General features: G+C 36.0%; 2 protein-coding genes and 1 pseudogene across 2 annotated transcripts; 2 read left to right on the top strand and 1 right to left on the bottom strand.

Moving 5' to 3' along the window:
• The first annotated feature begins 3,207 nt into the window (after positions 1-3,207).
• Positions 3,208-5,290, top strand: zp3d.1 (zona pellucida glycoprotein 3d tandem duplicate 1). Its single transcript, XM_016549467.1, has 5 exons — positions 3,208-3,285; positions 3,865-3,953; positions 4,033-4,103; positions 4,180-4,909; positions 4,998-5,290. The coding sequence occupies exons 1-4, from the start codon at positions 3,226-3,228 to the stop codon at positions 4,848-4,850; spliced, it is 891 nt and encodes a 296-aa protein (XP_016404953.1). The 5' UTR covers positions 3,208-3,225; the 3' UTR covers positions 4,851-4,909; positions 4,998-5,290.
• A 2,582-nt stretch (positions 5,291-7,872) lies between these two features.
• Positions 7,873-13,622, top strand: LOC107737829 (zona pellucida sperm-binding protein 3). The gene is given in 13 exon segments (XM_074560171.1): positions 7,873-8,005; positions 8,008-8,041; positions 8,043-8,115; positions 8,118-8,336; positions 11,377-11,442; positions 11,444-11,493; positions 11,632-11,735; positions 11,811-11,945; positions 11,948-11,984; positions 12,682-12,790; positions 12,907-13,019; positions 13,095-13,168; positions 13,378-13,622. Coding segments are annotated over 13 exon segments (1,392 nt in total).
• A 671-nt stretch (positions 13,623-14,293) lies between these two features.
• LOC107737820 (retroviral integration site protein Fli-1 homolog) overlaps positions 14,294-22,750 on the bottom strand; it is an 18,425-nt pseudogene continuing 9,968 nt past the window's right edge.

The raw sequence follows: 22,750 nt of genomic DNA on the forward strand, positions 1-22,750 counted from the left end.
TCATTTTTGGTCATACAGATAAGAGTAATGCATCTTTTGTATCTGTAAAGACTCTACGTTTATTCGTGTGCACTCAGAATAACAACGAAAAGTTGCACTTTTGTAAAATAGGCCTAATGAAAGCAAACAGGATGCGCTTTCTGCCGTCTCGCTCTGTGAACTTGAGCGCGTCACTTCGAAACTCCGTGTATGCTTGCCTTATTACAGACATGAAAAATATATCTATAGAGAGTGAAACTTTTAAATGAACCAATTCAAATAGAAAACAAATATTCTCAGATTATGTAATGCGTATGAAACGTGCATACAGGCCCATACTGCGGAGATGACGAGTCAGTGTTATTAAAATGTTAATGCAGGGTACTTGCTGTTTTTCCCTAACACATTCATAATTATTATATTTGCCGGTGCGCTGTGGCAAGCCTTTTTTGCGTGCGCTTGAGCGCTTATTAGCTATGTATTAAAGGCTCATTATTATGATTTATATGGTTTATTAATAAAAGTGCGACTAATAGTCGACTAATGCTTAAAATGAACGACTACTAGTCGACCAGAAAAATCTTTAGTCGAGGGCAGCCCTAATGCATATTGACTAATTGTTTATGAGAAGCATACATATAAGAGGCTGGCAATTAGCTGAATATATAGCCTACTTGTTTAATTGGTGACACTTAGCCTGCATTTTAAAACCTTTATTTGAATATGGCAACATAACATTGCCCTCTACAATATTTCTATAAATATATATCTCTGACAGAGACTATCAGCCAATCACTGTGTGCAGTTAGTAAGTATCATCTATAGCAACAAGGTCAACCCCGCCCTTACTCTTAACTTAAGACTTCTGTCTATTCCTTAGTAAAAGTTTGTCTCAGCAGCTTTGTGAATAGGTTTTAAGAGAAAACTCTTAGCTAAAAACGTTTATTGCCATTTAGGAGAACTCTTAGTGGTAAGATAAAATGTTTTGTGAATACGGGCCCAGGCTTTTATGGCTCACACTTGAGGAAAAACTAGCTCGGTATTATTTAGAGGCCCAAACTGAGCAAAAATATGCAATTTGTTCAGTTGCTGATATTTATATGGCAGAAAAGAAAGATGAAATTCTGACAGCTTGCAAGCATTGCAAGAGTACTTAAATAGCAGACTATACTTAAATAAAATGCATATAAATAGTTGTCACTCTATATCTCCCAATAATATGTACTAAGATGGTATTTAAATCCTGCGTAATATAATCAAAGCTCTGTAGTTTTTATTGTGAGGGGCAAAACATAGTGTAATGTAATGCAATACAATATACAAGTAAATGTTCCCCAATGTGTCTCAGCTGATCGCATTTTAACACGATTTTTCTAAAAATGATGTATTGATAATCAAGTAAACCTAAGTTGCTTGTTCGTCTTTAAATATAACGAACAATATAAAAGATTATTTTAAAGTTACTTTTTAAAAATAAGTAAAGATTTCTCAGCAAAAAGACAATTGTACCATGACCTGAAGGTGGACCAGGGGCGTAGGCAGCGGACGGGCCTGACGGGCAGTGACGGGCCCCCCAGTTTATTATAGAAATATAATATTTGTTAAAAAAACATTTTCATATTTTTTAACACAATTAGAGAACTATTATAACATCTCAAATAACTAAAATAAATCATATGTTTTTGCATAATTCTTGATGAGTTTGACTGACAGCAGTGTTAGCCAATTGTTATCCAGGCTGTTTCTGGCATGTCGCGCATGTAAATTCGTGCGTGGTCATCCATTCAGTTGGACTGTAATTTGCAGCTGTGTGTTAGAAAATGTTATAAAAACAGCAGCAATGCATAATTCTGTAAAAAAAAAAAAAAAAGACTTTTAAAAACTGGCACTGAAGAGAGGGAGAAAGCCCGTCCATCAGTCCGCAAGTAACGGTAAGACTTTTTAGTTCCAGGCGCGAACCGGTTCATTCTGTGAAGCCGGGAAACATATACTGTCAGGCCGATTATGTCATTTGAGCTCAGCCAGTGTTTTCAGTCGGTGTTCAAAGTCGTTTGGTATGCGGTGTCTAAAGAATTTAAGACCAGCTGTTGCCAGTCGTCCTCACAAAGATTAGCCTATTTTTTTTATATATAGCCAGGTCTATAAACTTTATGACTGACGCCTGCGATTAACTGCACCTGTTTCCTTATTTGTAGACCATTTAAATAACGAATTGACACAAAAAAAAATAATAATAAAATAATCTGAATAAAATAATTGTATACACTTTAGTTATATCTAATTTGGGATTTTCAGTGAATGTAGGCCTGTTACATTATACTGATTATTAGGCCTATTAATATTATTAAGTTACTTTTATTATTAAATTAATATTACAATTAATTTGCCCCGCAATAATTTCATAGTGCATCACCGCATAACTGATGCGCTGCGATGATAATAAAGATTAGGCTAGCTTACTCCTTATTGAAAATGTTTTTAAAAAGGTCTTTCAAAACAGGTTTAATTTTCAGTGAATGTAGGCCTGTTACATTATTCTGATTATTAGGCCTATTAATATTATTAAGTTACTTTTTATTATTAAATTAATATTACAATTAATTTGCCCCGCAATAATTTCATAGTGCATCACCGCATAACTGATGCGCTGCGATGATAATAAAGATTAGGCTAGCTTACTCCTTATTGAAAATGTTTTTAAAAAGGTCTTTCAAAACAGGTTTATTATACAATGAATTATAGACCTAATTAAAATTATTAACACTGCAATCATCAAAAAAAAGGAGCTTTATTTCAAGCACCGACTTTAAAAAAAAATAAATAAAAAAAAACCTGTTTAACACGAAATAGCCTACGTTTCTTCTCTCTTTATTTATTTATTTTACACGAAATAGCCTACGTTTCTTCTCTCTTTTTTTATTTAAAAAAAAAAAAAAAATTTAATATTAGAAAATATTAATATTATATAAATATTAAGGGAGTAAATTAAAACATTTAGCTGCTGTATATACCATTATCAGCATATGAAGTAGATTTGTCTCTCATCGTCTCTGAGAAAATTTGCGCTTTTAATGCAGTGTCAGATGCCGAAAGCGCCATCAGTTTTTACTTTCACTTTCTAGTGAATGGACTGAAATTAAGAGGTTCACCTCATAACTCTTATGCAAAGTTTGCACGTAGCTTGTGTGATATCCATTGGCTCGCCTTCCTGGTTTAAAACAAATATTGTCACGCTTTCTCCGAAGAATGTCGAACATTATAAGGTTTTCAGTCGACGCCTTTTTACTCCCCCAAGTTACTGGCACGGTAATGTTTTCATTGAAAATAAATGTCAATAGGAGAGGCTGGGGCTAGCTGTCACGCTTTTAACTCCAGAGATTATTTGTAGTGTGAGGTTGGGTTTGAAATTGGGTTTATTCATATTTTCATACCTTGAAGTCTTGACTGCACATAACTTGTGGAATATAACATTTTTGTATGGAATATTGAAACTTTCATTGCCCTGGGGGGGGAAATTAATATTACACGCATTGACCTATAAAGGGATCCTGCTGTGAATTGACATTGATTCACTGATTTGAAAAGAATAATTTCCAGAATATTTATCTAAAATAAAAAGCCATTCTCCATATGACGTAACATGTCCGAGTATTTAACAGCATTTTCAGCAAATTGTAAACAATAAAACTTGAAAGAAATAAAACAAAACTAAGTGAATTATTATTATTTTTTTTTTTAATGTATGAAACCACAAAAATAGTTTTTAATGAGTAGAAATTACAGCATGTAAAACATGACATGACATCCTTCACCTGTCTAATATGTAGGCATGTTTAAATATTACATAAATGTGTGTGTTGATGCCATATTTACTCATTTTTACAGTACTTTTTCCTGCATTGCACAATATCGGTTCACAGAGCCACTACAAGTGCCACAGCAAAGTCATGTACCTATAACCGTGTAAAGAGAAGGTGAGTAATTGTGTTTCACACATACTGTGTCAATGCAGAGAAGCGGCATTCACTCTTAGTTCTTATCCTGTACCAACAGGTGGGAGGAACTCTACACCGATGCATCTGCTTGTGCTTGTTGTGATTCCGCATGTGAAATTAAATCAGCTTGTAGGTAGAAAACATCAGAGATTATCAAATGAAAACACTGTCACACATCAGTGTTTTGTTCTTGCTTCCATAACAGCTTCTTTGCCCCATGTGACACAATCTATAACAAGCAAACCCTGGATTTTGGACAAAAATGAACAATCTTTAATCAAGACTATGGAAGGATGGGTCAAAGTTCAGGAGGACACAGAAAGGATGAAGTTCAAGAGTGTGGAAGGAATCGATGAAGAGGAAGAAGATGGTGACACTGTGGAGATTGTGACTAATACTGAAGAACAAATGGAAGCAAAAGAGAAAAATAAAAAGGTGCCCATGAATGATTTAGATGAGGATGTAGAAGTAATTGCTGGGACAGAGGAAACAACTGCTACAGAGTTAAAGGATAAAAATGGTGATGGTTCTGGAAAAGTAATGCTTGTTGAGGAGCAGAAGAACGGGGATGTAAAGATCGGAGAGGATGCTGGGAGACACAAGAGCACAAATAGAACCGATAATGTTGGACAGCCTAGCGTTCAGTTGATCGAAGAGCTTTTGGGATATGTTAATGACCAAGCATCCAACAAGAGTGGAGCACAAGAAATGATTCACTTTACCAGAGAAGAACTGTCCGAAGATAAAATACAGCCTGAAGATTTTGAGGAAAACATGCATGTACAAAGCACAATATCAACACGAATGTTGATGGATGAAGAGATATTTTTAAATGCCAAACATGAACCAATGGAGTGGCATCAAGATGAACATTAACTAACCCAATGTGGGAGAAATGGAGGACTGACTTTTGAGGTCGTTCCAGGGTCTCCAAGGTATGACCGTTTAATTCATTTATTATGAATTTAGCTGCCATTTTAATAACAGATCCTTTATATTTTCAAGTGTTTATTTCTCATTTAGGTTCTTTGATTGACCTTTTTGGAAGTTGCATCTGTGGGGCAAAAGATCTCGGTATACTTTTCTTATGGATTCAACTGAATTCAATACGTCACTTTTTCTGTACTTGTATTGAAATTTATGCATTCATACACTCTTCGAAGTACGATGCTGACATTAACTGTAATGTCATCAGAATATTAAAACATTTTTGATTGATAATTTTTCTTTTTCTAATGTCCTGTGACCTCGTTGATGCCTGTCATTGAATGACTTATTCTTAAAGGGTTAATCTCACAGTTCATATTTTACCCCCCAAATCAAAAAAATACAAATGCATAAAGAAAATGTAATTGATTTTTAAGACCATTAAGTTTTTTTTTGTTTTGTTTTTTGCATGATGATCCTCTGTCTAAATGTGTTCATAAATCACAGGAATAAAACCGAACAGATTAGACATGTGAATAAATATATGTAGGAGTCAGTAGGACAATCAACACATATGTGAAAATAAAGAGCAGTAACGGATTTCTGTAATCTCTAATGTACTGTCAGATTTGATAACCATGCTGTATGTTTATAGCTGCTCACATGAGATCAAAATGCATTTTAAAATACAGATGAAAGGTTTAGACATCACTACAAGACATCATTAGTGTAACAGATTTTGGTAACCTGCTACACTGCCTTGTCAGATTTGGTGACTACACTACTCAACATTTGAAGTGGATCAAAACCTTTCATCAAAGTTGTCCTAAAACCTACAACCAAAATGTGTTCTTGACAACTTTGATGAACTTTTTTGATCCACTTCAAATGTTGACTACTGTATATCTGCATCTGTTCTCATAAGACAAAAATGCTTTCTAGGATATAAAACCGAGGAGGTTAAACATCAGCAGAGTAAATGTAGGTACCATTAAAGCCATTATGTGTGAAATAAAGAGGGTTAATAGATTTTGGTAACTTTTAATACTGTGCTGTCAGATTTGGTGACCCTGTTATATGTCTGTTGCTGTTCACAGTAATATGCTTTTTAGGATATAAAACCGAGGAGTTTAGACATCACCAGAGTAAATTTTGAGGAGCATTAAAGCCATTCTGTGCAAAATAAAGGGTAACAGATTTTGGTAACCTAACCTGTTATGCTGCCTTGTGAGATTCGGCAGTCCTACTGTATGTCTCCAGGTGTTCACATCAGACCAAAATGCTTTCGCAGGGATTAGACCTCACCAATATGGGTACCATTAAAACTCAATAGCAACTAGATCATTTTATTATTGTATTTAATGCATAAATAACAATCAGAAAGGTCAAACACAAACAGAAAAAATATTGATACAAAATAATGATAGACCAAGCAATAGCTTAGAACTTGGTAAGTTAAAAACCTTATTTTTTGAAAAAGGCGCCACCTTGCACGAACTTACACTGTAAAAAATTTCCCTGTAAATTAACGGTAATATACTGGCAGCAGGGTTTCCAGGAGTGTACCGTAATTTTACAGTTTTATTACGGTATTCTGAATTACGGCTTTTTTGTAAATTAACGGTAATATACTGGCAGCAGGGTTTCCAGGAGTGTACCGTAATTTTACAATTTTATTACGGTATTCTGAATTACGGCTTTTTTGTAAATTAACGGTAATATACTGGCAGCAGGGTTACTTTACTGGTCTTTTTCTCCACATAGCCTATGTGTGTGTACGCGCTACGAGCTGCGCCGAAGCACGCGAGCAATTCGACCTCAGCAGCACTGGACATAAGATTTGGAGAAGATTTCGACGGATCTGCTGTCAAGAGTCTCGGCTCGCCATATTTACAACTTCCCGTTTCCAGCATTCTAGAATCCCTCTTTTGGACAAAGCAGTTCTCTCCGATACATGGATCAGGTCGTGAACAACTGCCCGATGAGGCGAAAAAAGTCCTCCTTCCGCGCACCACACAGTACCTGCTGCAGGCGGGCTTCTATAGGCCTCCGCGGCCGCGGTCGATCACGTCGTTTGTCAAATGAAGAAAATGATCGTTAAAGTTCACAAACACATTTTAGGCATCGACGGCTTTCAGTCCGAGTTAAAACTGGGAACATGTGACATCAGCAAGACTACAAAACACTATCATGTGTTTATTTACGACATGGAGTGTGGAAGTAAGAGAAAGGTGTGCTTAGCGAATGTATTTTTCTTTAGTTTAATCTTTTTCCTCCTACTAACTAGAAGAAAAACAAAGTGCAGTAAACTGTAATTAAATTTATAATATAACAAATATCAGTCTTCAATATTAAGCAGCATAACGCACTACGTTAAAAAAAATAACTTGGATAATCAGCCAGAATGTAGATGTTGCTTACTGTATTTAAGTTGGCTTGAGAAAGCCAACTTACTGATCTACTATTTAAACTTATGGCTACTGAACTGTTACCTCTAGTCATGTATTAGACGTATTTTTTCATATAAGATGAAAAAGCTTTGCTTTCATTGTTTCATTTATTTATGTTTGCCTATGTCTGTATTCCCATGTTAACTCAATAATGTAAAAATAAAATAAAAAAATACGTCTCCGATTTCGTGACGTAAAATGCGCTGAATCTGTTTTGAGACCTGCTCGAAAGAATCCATTGTTGCATTAATTGTTGAAGTTAAGTGTTTATACTTGCAATACATTTAAAAAACCTGCTCGAAAGAACCGATTCGCGGAAATGAATCTGTCTTGCAGCACTAGTGCTTGTAACAGCTGACAGGTGCATTAATTATCCGTTTCAGCTATGTGAAATATGTCAAGGATACAAACACTGTTTGAGTGAGATAGCGACTGTTACAATTTATTTCATGCTGTTTAGAGATATGAAGCTTTATTTCCCAGCAATATTTACTTTACTGGTCTTTTTCTCCACATAGCCTATGTGTGTGTACGCGCTACGAGCTGCGCCGAAGCACGCGAGCAATTCGACCTCAGCAGCACTGGACATAAGATTTGGAGAAGATTTCGACGGATCTGCTGTCAAGAGTCTCGGCTCGCCATATTTACAACTTCCCGTTTCCAGCATTCTAGAATCCCTCTTTTGGACAAAGCAGTTCTCTCCGATACATGGATCAGGTCGTGAACAACTGCCCGATGAGGCGAAAAAAGTCCTCCTTCCGCGCACCACACAGTACCTGCTGCAGGCGGGCTTCTATAGGCCTCCGCGGCCGCGGTCGATCACGTCGTTTGTCAAATGAAGAAAATGATCGTTAAAGTTCACAAACACATTTTAGGCATCGACGGCTTTCAGTCCGAGTTAAAACTGGGAACATGTGACATCAGCAAGACTACAAAACACTATCATGTGTTTATTTACGACATGGAGTGTGGAAGTAAGAGAAAGGTGTGCTTAGCGAATGTATTTTTCTTTAGTTTAATCTTTTTCCTCCTACTAACTAGAAGAAAAACAAAGTGCAGTAAACTGTAATTAAATTTATAATATAACAAATATCAGTCTTCAATATTAAGCAGCATAACGCACTACGTTAAAAAAAATAACTTGGATAATCAGCCAGAATGTAGATGTTGCTTACTGTATTTAAGTTGGCTTGAGAAAGCCAACTTACTGATCTACTATTTAAACTTATTATTATTCTGCTGAGCCAAAATGTAAACACTATCTCCTCCTACAGCTTTCAAGCTACAACCACCAAACTCGGATCAGACCTTCAGACTGGTCTGACTCCTTGTGCAATATCTTGTCTAACTGATCCAACTAATGGCTTTCGTAAACCAGACCATGAAAACCACCTAAAATCTCATAGACTTTCATTGAGGGTGTGAACACTTTTATACAATGAGACTTATGGTGTTTTAAGCTGTCTACTGCCATAGCAAAGCTTAAAAACTCCCTACTGAAAAAACAGCTAAAACCAGCCTAAGCTGATTGGCTGCTTTGGCTGGTCTCCCAGGCTGGTTTTAAAGTGGTTTTGGCAACTTTTTAGCTGGTCAGGCTGGTCTTAGCTGGTAAAGCTGTGAGTCCTACTAAAATACCAACCAAGCTTAACCCAGATATTTTCAACTTAAACCAGCTAACATTAGGCAACCAGCCTAAGCTGGTTTTAGCTGGGTTTTTACTGAATCAACTGGGTTTAGCTGGTTTTAGGGGCCGTTCACATGTCGCGCCTAAAACGCGTGGAAAACGCTAGGCGCGCCGCTTTCTGCTTTTTCCCAAAGCGTTCGGGCGCTAGCGTGACGCGCACGTGGTGCGACGCGTTCATTTTTTCCAGGCGTGACCGCGTTGCTTCCATTATGAGCGTGCCTGCCACGCGTCTACATTTGAAATAACAAACTTGAGCGCGCAAAAGACGCGATATGTGAACGGCCCCTTAAGCTGTTTTTTTTACTGAATCAACTGTTTTTAGCTGGTTTTAACAGTATTAGCATAGAAACATGCTAACAAAATGCTGGTAACATGCTAATCATGCTAGAAACATGTTAGCAACATGCTAGTAACATGCTAATCATGCTAGAAACAAGCTAGCAAACATGCTAGTAACATGCTAATCATGCTAGCAACATGCTAGTAGCTTGCTAATCATGCTAGAAACATGCTAGCAACATGCTAGTAACATGCTAATCATGCTAGCAACTTGCTATTAACATGTTAGAAACATGTTAGCAAAACATGCTAGTGACTTGTTAATCATGTTAGCAACATGTTGTTAACATGCTAATCATGCTAGTAACTTGCTAATCATGCTAGCAACATGCTATTAATATGCTAATCATGCTAGAATCATGCTAACAAAATGCTAGTAACATGTTAACCATGATAGCAAAATGCTAGTAACTTGCTCATCATGTTAGAAACATGCTAGCATTATGCTACCAATATGCTAATCATGCTAGAATCATGCTAGTAACATGTTAGTAACTTGCTAACCATGTTAACAACATGCTAGTAACTTGCTAATCATGCTAAAACATGCTAATCATGCTAGAAACATGTTATTAACTTGCTAATCATGTTAACAACATGCTAGTAACTTGATAATCATGCTAGAATAATACTAACAACATGCTAGTAACTTGCTAATAATGCTAGAAACATGCTAGTAACTTTCTAAACATGTTAGAAACATGCTAGCATTATGCAAGTAACATGCTAATCATGCTAAAATCTTGCTAGTAACATGCTAATCATGCTAGAATCATGCTAGTAACTTGCTAGTCATGCTAACAACATGCTAGAAAAATGCTAGTAACTTGCTACTCATGCTAACAAAATGGTAACACCATGCTAATAACATGCTAATCATGTTAACAACATGCTAGTAACATGCTAATCATGTTAGAAACATGATAGTAACACTCTAATCATGTTCGAAACATGCTAGTAACTTAATCATGCTAACAAAATGATAACACCATGCTAGTAACATGCTAATCATGCTAGAATCATGCTAACAACATGTTAGTAAACTTGTTAATTATGCTAAAATCATGCTAGTAACATGCGAATCATGCTAGCAACATGCTAGTAACTTGTTAATCATGTTGACATGCTATTAACTTGTTAACCATGCTAACAACATGCTAGTAACATGCTAGAAACATGCTAGTAACTTGCTACTCATGCTAACAAAATGGTAACACCATGCTAGTAACATGCTAATCATGTTAACAACATGCTAGTAACATACTAATCATGTTAGAATCATGCTAGCAACATGTTAGTAAACTTGCTAATTATGCTAAGAACATGCTAGTAGCACGCTAATCATGTTAGAAACAGGTTAGTAACTTGCTAATCATGCTAACAACATGTTAACTATGTTAGAAACATGCTAGAAACATGCTAATCATGCTAGCAACATGCTAATCATGCTAAAAACATGTTAGCAATATGCTAGTCATGCTAGAATCAGCCTAGCAACCACCCCAGGTACCCTAGCAATATGTTTTATATCTATTTTTCTGATAGACTGTATTGCCTTGAAAACATTCAATCTTTAAAACTATTTTAACTTTCAAACTACTTCAAACTAAAAACTTTCAGACTGCAAGCTTTTAAAACTACTTCAAACTTTCTGGCTAGGCTTTTTCGAGCCAACTTAAAGTTTGTCTACAAGCTTTACTCATCTAGTTTATCTATTTCTTTTTAATTTGTGTAATTTCAAACAATATGTTCACAATAAGGCTTTGCAAACATTATGTAACCTTATGTAGCTGTAACAGCAAAACGATCATGAAGAATAAAAAACTGCAAAAAAAAAAATTATAGATTACAAAAAGAATGGTCTGAAAAAAAGTCTAAAAAATAACAAAGGAAGCAGACTCATGATAGCACTAAGGCTCAAAAATAACATTTTGCTCAGCTCATCTTGGGTCTGCTCTTGATAAACTTTACTGTGAAATTATCTTTGTCTTTTTGAATGCAGTTAATAAACAATAGAGTAACATATTCCAACATACAGCGCTACTCTCCAGTGACAGACCTGGGGCCAAATCCGCCGTGCCATGCCTTTCACGCTCCCTGTTGAGTGTCACTTTAACAGGTAAATCTATGTCTTTGGATGTACCAGATGTGTGTTGATTGTGAATGTGTTCCACTTGCAGTACCTTTTTGTGTCTATTTTGTATGCCTGTTAATCACCAATTTACTTTTTTTAATAATCTAACACCTATTTTTTAAGATATCATTACTCATTCAAAATTGGTTACATACCACAAGTCAGATATCAGAACTACTTCAAACCCCTGAGAGCTGTGGACAGTGTTGTACTCACTCCCCGTGAAAGTAAACGAGTTTGGCTAACGAGATGAGTACTCTGTTGTATTTCAGTCAATGAATCCTCACCATCCTGTCTTTTAGAGCTGTGGAGAAGGTTATTGTCCACTGAAGAGTACACCATTGGTCACCCCATGTACTTCCAGGCAGACGGACCTCCTCTTGCTGAGGACGAGAGGCTGTTTGTGGATTTGTGCTGTGTGACTATCAGCAGTTCACATTGTCCATGACACAATTTACAGTCATTGAAAACCATGGGTAACACTTTGTTTTTATAAAGTGAATGTAAGAATACATTTTATTTTATTAATATTTAAAGATAAATGCTTACTGGGCTCTTAGATTTACTTAATTATTAAAGCAATATTTTTTTAGAAAAATCATGATAAAATGTGAATATCAAATATGATACATCATGCTTTTGAGGAACGTTTATTTTTACACCTCTTAATCATCATTCTACTGCTTTGCATTATATGTTTTACTCCTGCAATATAAACTACAGAGCTCTGATTATAAAGCATTGAAATATCATCTTACTAAGACATGTCATTGGAGATATAGAGTGACAACTGATATTTATATGCATTTTATGTAAGTAGTCTGCTATACTGTTACAAAGATCTCATTGACTTACATTACAAGCTGTCAGAATTTCATTTTACTTTTTGGCGCGCCATACAAATAACAGCAGCTGCACCAAATTGCATATTTTTGCTCAGTTTGGTCCTTTGAATAAAAGTATGAGCTGCATATTTACCTATATACTATATGAAATATAAAATCCTGATGCAACAAATATGATGCTCATCAAGAAACACATGCAAACTTTTTCTTTTTTTCTTTTGTCTAAATATTCAATAAAATGTTCCATTAGAAAAACTATGTTATTAGTTATTTCTAACTAATATTTCATGACATGTCAGGAGTTACATGTACGCTCTTTTTATTTCAGGTGCATAACTGATAGCAAGAGCAGTAAATGGTTCAAATTCATCCAAAGTGGACAAAGAAATGTGCGGTTCTCCATACATGCATTTCTGTTCCATGGGATGCTGACAGAGGTGAAATAATAAGCCAAAATGGCATGCCGATGTTATTCAATTTCAGAAAAATGTTGCATGCTTTTACCACCAAGAGGCTCAGGCTCATGATTTTTGATGAAAGTCCATTTATTGAGGTTGCCTGTTCATTTTGTTCTCGGCATCGTTACATGCATTGTGAAATATCTGTCGGAAGTTTCAAACCAACATCAAGTGCAAAGTCCTGCATTTACAACCAGTCAACAAAACGGTATATTGAATTTTGGTTGTACTGTGAGTGTCATTTTCAGAACTGAACTAGTATTCATTTGGATCATTTCATCAGATGGGAAGAGTTATACGGTTCAAATGCTGTGTGACTCTGCTGCGACTCCGCATGTCTGTCTTCTGACCTGTCTGGTGAGAAATGTCAAGTGATTTTAGGACAATGTAGGACACGTTGTTGGTACATAGATCTTTTCATAGCACTGCATTGAGGGCAAATGCAATAATGCATGTTAATATGTCAGGAAAGTCTTGCCACATCGTGGAGGTTTTGTAAGATTTTAGTGACCTGTTTTCTGAACTTATAGAATCTCAGCTTTACGTTTTTATGAATCCATTTACAGTGTGTAGTAAGGTCATCACCAGTGAGCCCTGGATCATGAAGTCTGATTTGGAAATTGTCGAGGAAGAGCAAACAACTCCATTCATGACAGAGGAGGTGGGAACAGGCTTTGTTGAAGTAATAACCACACCCACAGCTGAGATTGGACCACGTCATTTTGTGCCAGACCCGGCTGTGGTGGAGGAGGAAGTAGACAAATTTGTGGAGCCACGCAGAATATTTGAGAAGGTATTTGGATTGGACTAAACAGAGAACTAAAGACATTCCGATTTAGAGTTTTCAAAGTTCAATGGCACTTGATTTGTTAATAAATACGTGAGACACACTTTTGAAATTTGCATATTGTTCTTTACTTTTAGCTTTTTATAGTGTCATTTTTTTTTGATAACCTAACACTAAAATATGGTGTGAGTCTGTAAGACAGTTGTGCCTTGGGAATTGCTACTGTAAATAATCAGGATAAGAACCTGTTGAACACTCTACCAAAGCACCCAAAAACTACACTACACTACACAAAGGTGGAAAAGGTTCTTTAGATTATGAGATAAATGTTCTTCAGTTCTTCTGTTCGTTTTAAGAACTTCAAAAATGTTGAGCACAAACGTTTGAAAGGGCTATTCTTTGTAATAAATAGATTGTTGGTTATGCCTATAAAAAAAAAGACAATAATAAAATTCACAGATGCATTAAGTGAGCTACATGTTTTATTGATTTGAAATATAATGTTACACTTAACAGTGGCGTTATTTGATAAAAAAAAGACTGTACAATGCACTTGCGTAAAAAAGCATATTACATTTTAAAACAGAGATGAATATGCATGCTTTTGGGGAATGTGAGAGCAGTCTTTTCAAAGCCTTATATAAAACATGCAAAACATATTTACAATTTAGCCCTGAAGACGTACAGCTTTGTTCGATATGCATATATATACTGTACAAAAAAAAAAAAAATGCGACAAGATGGAGAACTTGATGTTTGGAATTGCTACAAAGGTTTTTGCATTGGATAAGGATTCCCGAAAAGTTACCGTTTTTGTTATTCTTGGTTCTTCTACGAAAGCCAGGGCTTTACAATTATATTGTTTTAGTAATAAGAGTTCAAATGAGAGTGAGTGCTGGGATGTCGTGGCATGGGTGAGCTGGGATAGACCACTCCTGTTGCGGAGTTCCAGTAGGTGGTAGGAGGCCCAAAGAAATTCCCAGTGGAAACAGGCATAGGGGTTGAATGAGTGCCCATGAAGTGGTGTGGAATGGTTTCGTTTCTGTGTGAAGAAGGTCGAGCAAACATCATACTAATAGTCATACTAATCATGATGTGCTTGGTTTGTCAGATGTTTTTCACAGGCCTTCAAATCTTAAAGGGATAGTTCACCCAAAAATGAAAATTCTGTCATTAATTACTGACCCTCATGTCGTTTCAAACCCGTAAGGCCTTCGTTCATCTTCGGAACACAAATTAAGATATTTTTGATGGAATCTGAGAGCTGTCTGACCCTGCATAGACAGCAACGCAACTGAAATGTTCCCAGGTCCAGAAACATAGCAAGAAGATCGGTAAAATAATCCATGTGACATCAGGGGTTCAACCGTAATTTTACGAAGCTACGAGAATACTTTTTGAGTGCTGGGATGTCGTGGCATGGGTGAGCTGGGATAGACCACTCCTGTTGCGGAGTTCCAGTAGGTGGTAGGAGGCCCAAAGAAATTCCCAGTGGAAACAGGCATAGGGGTTGAATGAGTGCCCATGAAGTTCATTTTTGGCTGGTGGCTGTGGTAGCTTTGCACATACGGCACTTCGGCCTGATATTTGAGCACGCCCGCTTCTTGAGGATGGTTCTGGTGGGCTTGGGAGATGCCCTGGAAATCGAATTTGTATGCATAGCGCTTGCCGTGCACCTTGGTCATGATGTTCTTGTCATAGTAGTAGCGGAGGGCCCGGCTGAGCTTGTCATAGTTCATGTTAGGCTTGCTCTTTCGCTCCCCCCAGCGCTTGGCCACCTCGTCTGGGTCGGTCATCTTGAATTCTCCATTAGTGCCCTCCCAGGTGATGATAGTGGCATTGTTGCTGTCAGAGAGCAGCTCCAACAAGAACTGCCACAACTGGATCTGACCAGAGCCTGTGTGAGGAAAAAGAGTGTCAGATCTTTAGCAGAGGATGGAAGGGCTTTTTTGGGGCAGGTTGTTTTCTCCAAATGTGACCTTTTTGATGTATGTTGTACACAGAAACAGAATGTGGGTCGGTCAGACACCTACCCACAGTCCTGTCAGTGCTGGTGACGGGCAAGTTGTTAGAATTGTGTTTGGTCGGTCGGATCTTGGTGTGGAATGGTTTCGTTTCTGTGTGAAGAAGGTCGAGCAAACATCATACTAATAGTCATACTAATCATGATGTGCTTGGTTTGTCAGATGTTTTTCAATCCGTGTGACGCAGCTGACACAGAACAGCATACGCTGTTTACGTCCAGCTGATATTCTCCAAAATGGCACTACAGGGTGACGCGGAGGAGACGAATTGTTGAATAAAGTCGTTGTTTTTTTTTTTTACAGAATTTTCATCTTTGGGTGAACTAACCCTTTAATATTTAAAAACAAAATATATAAACTAAAGTTTGGGGTCAGTAAGATTTTTCTACTGTTTTTTAAAAATGTCTTATGCTCACCAAGGGTGCATTTGTTTGATAAAAAATATGGTCAAAACGGTAACATTTTTGTTTTTCTACATTTTATTCCTGTAATGGCAAAGCTGAATTTTCAGCAGCCATTACTCCAGTCTTCAGTGTCACATGGTCCTTCAGAAATGGATGATTTGGTGCTTATTATTATTATTATTTGGTGCTTATTATTATATATATTGTGGAAACAATGATACATTTGTTTTCAGGATTCTTTGAATAGAAAGCTCTAACAGCAATAGATTTTTTTTTTCTCCAAATGTAAAAATTGTACTGTTACTTTTGGTCGTTAAAGACTTTGCTGAATAATTTCTTTAAAAAAAAATCTTAACGGCCCCAGACTTTTAAATGATCATGTATATATGTCAGTTAAATTATAAAAAAAATAAAATAAAGTGTAATATATTTAATAATAATATTAATTTATTTTGTCTTAGGCATGTTTAATTTGTCCAGATTATATTCACAACAGAGATTCAGTTATTCAGGTATCATATACCTGATATAACTTAACAAATATATGGTCTAATCTCATTTATTATTTAATTATAAAAGGGCATAAATTACATACTCTAAAAAGGCCACATTTGTTGTTAAATAGTTCATGTTAGGCTTGCTCTTTCGCTCCCCCCAGCGCTTGGCCACCTCGTCTGGGTCGGTCATCTTGAATTCTCCATTAGTGCCCTCCCAGGTGATGATAGTGGCATTGTTGCTGTCAGAGAGCAGCTCCAACAAGAACTGCCACAACTGGATCTGACCAGAGCCTGTGTGAGGAAAAAGAGTGTCAGATCTTTAGCAGAGGATGGAAGGGCTTTTTTGGGGCAGGTTGTTTTCTCCAAATGTGACCTTTTTGATGTATGTTGTACACAGAAACAGAATGTGGGTCGGTCAGACACCTACCCACAGTCCTGTCAGTGCTGGTGACGGGCAAGTTGTTAGAATTGTGTTTGGTCGGTCGGATCTTGGTGTGGAATGGTGATGATTTGGTGCTTATTATTATTATTATTTGGTGCTTATTATTATATATATTGTGGAAACAATGATACATTTGTTTTCAGGATTCTTTGAATAGAAAGCTCTAACAGCAATAGATTTTTTTTTTCTCCAAATGTAAAAATTGTACTGTTACTTTTGGTCGTTAAAGACTTTGCTGAATAATTTCTTTAAAAAAAAATCTTAACGGCCCCAGACTTTTAAATGATCATGTATATATGTCAGTTAAATTATAAAAAAAATAAAATAAAGTGTAATATATTTAATAATAATATTAATTTATTTTGTCTTAGGCATGTTTAATTTGTCCAGATTATATTCACAACAGAGATTCAGTTATTCAGGTATCATATACCTGATATAACTTAACAAATATATGGTCTAATCTCATTTATTATTTAATTATAAAAGGGCATAAATTACATACTCTAAAAAGGCCACATTTGTTGTTAAGTTGACAGTGATGCATAAAGTTTTCTGATTTGTTAATTCTCACCTGGATTTGCAAGACGGCTGCTGATGGGACCTAATGATTGGTAGGGGTCTGCAAAGATGGAAATGTACAATACTGATTAGATATTTTGAGGTGTAGTTTAACAAAAAAGATGATTGAAGACATTTTCTTTGAGTATTGAATTAAAGGTGCACTTGTCGACCTTGTGGAAGTCTTGGTGGGGGCTCTGTAATTCTGGTGTTGTGCTGATGTTCGATTGGAGAACCTGTGATTTAAAAAATGTGAGTTTTTTTTTCTTTTTAATATGGTTATGGCAAACAACTCCATATTTATACAATATAATTATGTGACATTGTGATGCTTTTGTGAATGCAGAGCAACCTTTTGGGACAGCTGGTAAGGCACTTGAGGACCAACTGTTCCTTCTGCCAATCTCCTCAAAGCTGTTTTCTGTGCCGAGGTAAAGTCAGATAGGAGCAGTTAAAAAAAGGGAGATTTTACAGGAAAGAATGGCTTTAAAGAGTAAGGAGAAGGGCAGCCGCAGAAGGAAGGAAGCCCTGCATTAAAGATCCATAAGGAGAAACGAAGGGGCAGAACAAAGCCAGCAGCAAAACCGTAAGAAGGCCTGAAGATGGCACACAATTCCTCAGGGTGATTGTCCTTTTGTTCTGACTGATTCTCTTTGCCATAGAATTGTCAATTGTGTCCTAACCTAAACTCTACACCCCTTACTTCCTGTCCTGATGCAGCTGTTTCCTGTCTGAAAGTGCAACGATTCAAAAACCTTGCAACGCTTCGGGCAAAATTCATTGAAGAAACAAACTGCAGTCCTTATAGCACCTCTCTACTTGATCTTAACCAAAAGCATTATATCAGTGCAGTCACTTGCATATATCTTAACTACCTACATAAAAATAAAGATTATTGGAGTATGTTTTAGAAGAAAATACTACTTTATACTTCAGAATTTTTCATTCATCGTGTTACTTGCTGTTACTTTGTAATTGTTAAATTTCAGTGAATGTAGGTCTATATTGTTTAGTTAAAATTAAACCAAAATAAAAAAAAACTATTTACAGCTTTTTTTCAGCTTTGGTAAGGGTAGATTTGAAGGAATAGTTCACCCAAAAATGAAAAGTCATTTACTCACCCTCAAGTTGTTGTATGAATTTCTTTCTTTAAAATATCTTCTTTTGTGTTCAACAGAAGAATGCTGCCGGTAGCCATTGACTTCCATAGTATCTTTTTTCTATACTATGGAAATTAATGGCTACTGGCAACTGTTTGGTTACCAACATTCTTCAAAATATCTTGTTTTTGGGAGAACTATCCCTTTAAGAGTTTTAGTAAAGCTAAAATAACCATTTGACTTATCAAAGGGCAGAAACCGCGTTATGATGCAATACTGTAAGTGTTCAGTAAATAGTTGCATTGGTTCAAATTTACAGTTAGAATATTACTAGGCACAAAATTGCTTATAGTTCACTGGACTAACTTTAGGATCATTACAATTACAAGAAACATCTCATTTTGGTGCATTAATATAAAATGTGGTGTACATTTATACAGAAGCTCCAAATTCAGCTCATCCAATCAGCATTTACAGTCAGAACAGTCATTTACAGTCTCTGTCTCTCTCTCTCATATATATAGTTAATCTACTGTATATATAAATAGAGAAAACATTTCCACAATGTACTAACAATGCATATAGAAATTGAATTGATTAAAGTGGCTTCATGGTTTTTCCTGATGTTTTCTTGACCAAATTAACAATTAGTAATGGATTATTCATATGGAATTACGGGCGAAGTTCCTTACTCTCCCGGAGGTAGTTTAGATGGGAGAGCAGGATGTCTGTATTGTATGCTGAAGTGAGACGCATCATGTCCTCTTTGGTCATTTTGCAGAGCGCTTTTCCATCCATGGTATGGAAGAGGGACACGTCCACATCAGATAGGCCATATTCCTTTATTGCCCACTCTACCCACTGCCGCACATGTTCTTGTGTCCACACTTCTGGGTCTAAAACAGGACAGAAGCAAGAATAAAATGAGGAACAAGTGCTTCAGCCGTGACAGGACTTATCAGAGGTCAAACATGAGGTAAAAAAGTCAATGCACCCTCTGTTACTACTGCTCTTACTTTCACTAAGATAGTGCTGATTGTATGAGTTTTGTTCTGATATATATTATAGATGAAAACATAATAAAATATAAAATAAAAAATACATTTTTATTATTCATTTTAAATGTTTTTATTTTCTTTTTATTACGCATTTCATTCGTTGTCATTTATTTAAATATTTTAAATATATATAGTATAAAGTTTTTATAACAAATTAAATACAAATATGAATTAATTCATATTTTTCTGTCTTTTTACATCACATCTCAGCTACCATTGCGATGAATGGGAATGCTAACGGATATCTTTCTCCAGATATTACAGATCTCCTGTTATAAGCCATCATACACTCTTATTTGTCCTTGAAATATGACGTCATATCCGAGAATTATGAGCATTATAATTGTTTGGTCTGGGTGACTCATGAGGAGGAATCCCATACACTCACTGTCGCACAATGCATGGAGCGACTCCCCCGTTCTGCCCTTTTAATAATGTTACGACGACCTTTGCTTCAGCCGTGACAGGACTTATCAGAGGTCAAACATGAGGTAAAAAAGTCAATGCACCCTCTGTTACTACTGCTCTTACTTTCACTAAGATAGTGCTGATTGTATGAGTTTTGTTCTGTTATAAGCCAAGGGGTCATGGTTTTGCTGGTTATACCATTTGGTTTTACCATCTTATGCATCTTTCTCCATCCATTGAGAGACATTCAAAATGCGCAATTCTGACAAAAAAATGAAAATAATAATAAAATATAAATAAAAAAGGCCTATATATATATATATATATATATATATATAATAGATGAAAACATAATAAAATATAAAATAAAAAATACATTTTTATTATTCATTTTAAATGTTTTTATTTTCTTTTTATTACGCATTTCATTCGTTGTCATTTATTTAAATATTTTAAATATATATAGTATAAAGTTTTTATAACAAATTAAATACAAATATGAATTAATTCATATTTTTCTGTCTTTTGACATCACATCTCAGCTACCATTGCGATGAATGGGAATGCTAACGGATATCTTTCTCCAGATATTACAGATCTCCTGTTATAAGCCATCATACACTCTTATTTGTCCTTGAAATATGACGTCATATCCGAGAATTATGAGCATTATAATTGTTTGGTCTGGGTGACTCATGAGGAGGAATCCCATACACTCACTGTCGCACAATGCATGGAGCGACTCCCCCGTTCTGCCCTTTTAATAATGTTACGACGACCTTCAAAACGCCTCACTGACGATAACTCAACATCCTAATTGGTTTGCGAGTAAAGAGTGATTATCTCTATTGGAATCTGTGCAATCATTTGTAGTTTAGTCTGCTAGGTTACTGGGATCTACCAGAAGGAAGCGCATCAGTGTTTTTTTTTCTTTCTTTTACAATGCGTGTATTGCAAACTAGCCTTTTTCCCACAAAACGCAAGTTCCTAAGTGATGCAAGAGCCTGTGGCCACTGCATAATTACCACATATCTTTGTTTAGACATCTTTACATCCTCTAGTTTTAGAAATTGGTCAACTGCAGACTAAATCTGTCCAGTGCTAAAATGCTTCCCTTTTCACAAAACATTACAGTCAACAGGTTATTTTAGTATTATCCATATACTATTAGGTATGTATAAATATTTTGATTTGGCTTTTATTTTTATATTTTTAGTTTGTGTTTTTATTTCATTTAGTTGCCAAGGCAACATTTCTCATTTTAATTTAAGTTGTTAATCGTTTTAAATGTTTTAGACTTAGTTAACAAAAAAGTTTACATTAAATCAAAATGTATCAAAAATGGTTTACATAAAACGCAGTCCTCATCTTAAGAAGGTGCATGATATAATTAATGATATTAATAATTAATTAATATAATTTGGATTATGATATAAATATATTTCAAAATGTAATTTCTTCCTGTGAGGGCAGAGCTGAATTTTCAGCAACTATTATTTCAGTCTGTCAAATGATCCTTCAGAAATTATTCTAATATGCTGATATGGTGCTTAAAAACATTTCAATATTATTAATATTAAAAATAGTTGTGCTGCTTATTTTATGTGGGAAACGTGATACATATTTTCAGGATTCTTTGATAAATAGAAACAAAAGAAAATAATTTAAAATATAAATCTTTTGTTACTTTTACGGTCACTTTTGATCAAATTAATTCATCTGTGCTGAATAAAATTAGAAATGTCTGTGTTTGTAGCTTATTACAAATGTAAAAAGGCTTGTGAATGCATTTTCATGTTAAGTTACAATCAATGTAAATATACAATCAGACACTACTGTTCTGTATAAGTAACAGTGCAACCCTCGATCACATTTACAGTGAAACTACAGGTCTCACCCGCTGGTACAATGACCCTCTTCTCCTCCGTGGCGCTGCTTGGTGGGGTGACAGTCTGCGGGCTGCTCCGTGGCTCTGGATAAGAGGCCTGGTAGGCCAACGGTCCCCCATCACTGTTACTCATATGTCGGGTCCTTTTAGTCACACTGCAGTCCACTGGGGACTCACGGCTGTGGCATGGATGAGACAAAATAAGAAACGGAGAGGTCAAATGTTTTTGTTCTAAATGCTCACAGTTATGATCTTAAAGGAACAAGGTTACGCAAAAAATTCAAATGTCTCCGCAAAATGCATTGTGACAGGTTTGATCGTGATACTTAATGGCACTGGTTTCGCACATGTAATGCAAAATGGTGACTATAAATATAAAGTATGAATGATATATATATATATATATATGTGACTTCACAATACTTGTCATGTATGACCTGTATAAACTCATTTATGGTGCTTTTCTTGGTGCTTGGTCACTGCTATCATTGTGTGGCAAAGAGCAGCTTTCTTCAGTATTCCACAAAAGAAAGAAGGCCATATGGATTTGGAATGACATTAAAGGCACAATATGTAATTTTCGCCGCTGAAGGGCGCACATTCAAAATAAACAAAGAAGCAAAGGCGTAGTTTGATGACGCCGTGACTGAGTGTGGAATCATGGGAGTTGTCATCTTCATCCCCACATCCGATGCAATCCGATGGGACTCGGGCAGAAATCATGTTCATGGATGAGCTAATGATTTATTAACGTAGTAGAATGAAGCAGG

Source organism: Sinocyclocheilus rhinocerous, unplaced genomic scaffold (assembly GCF_001515625.1).
Source record: "Sinocyclocheilus rhinocerous isolate Xijiao unplaced genomic scaffold, SAMN03320098_v1.1 scaffold1876, whole genome shotgun sequence".
In the NCBI taxonomy this organism is placed as follows: Eukaryota; Metazoa; Chordata; class Actinopteri; order Cypriniformes; family Cyprinidae; genus Sinocyclocheilus; species Sinocyclocheilus rhinocerous.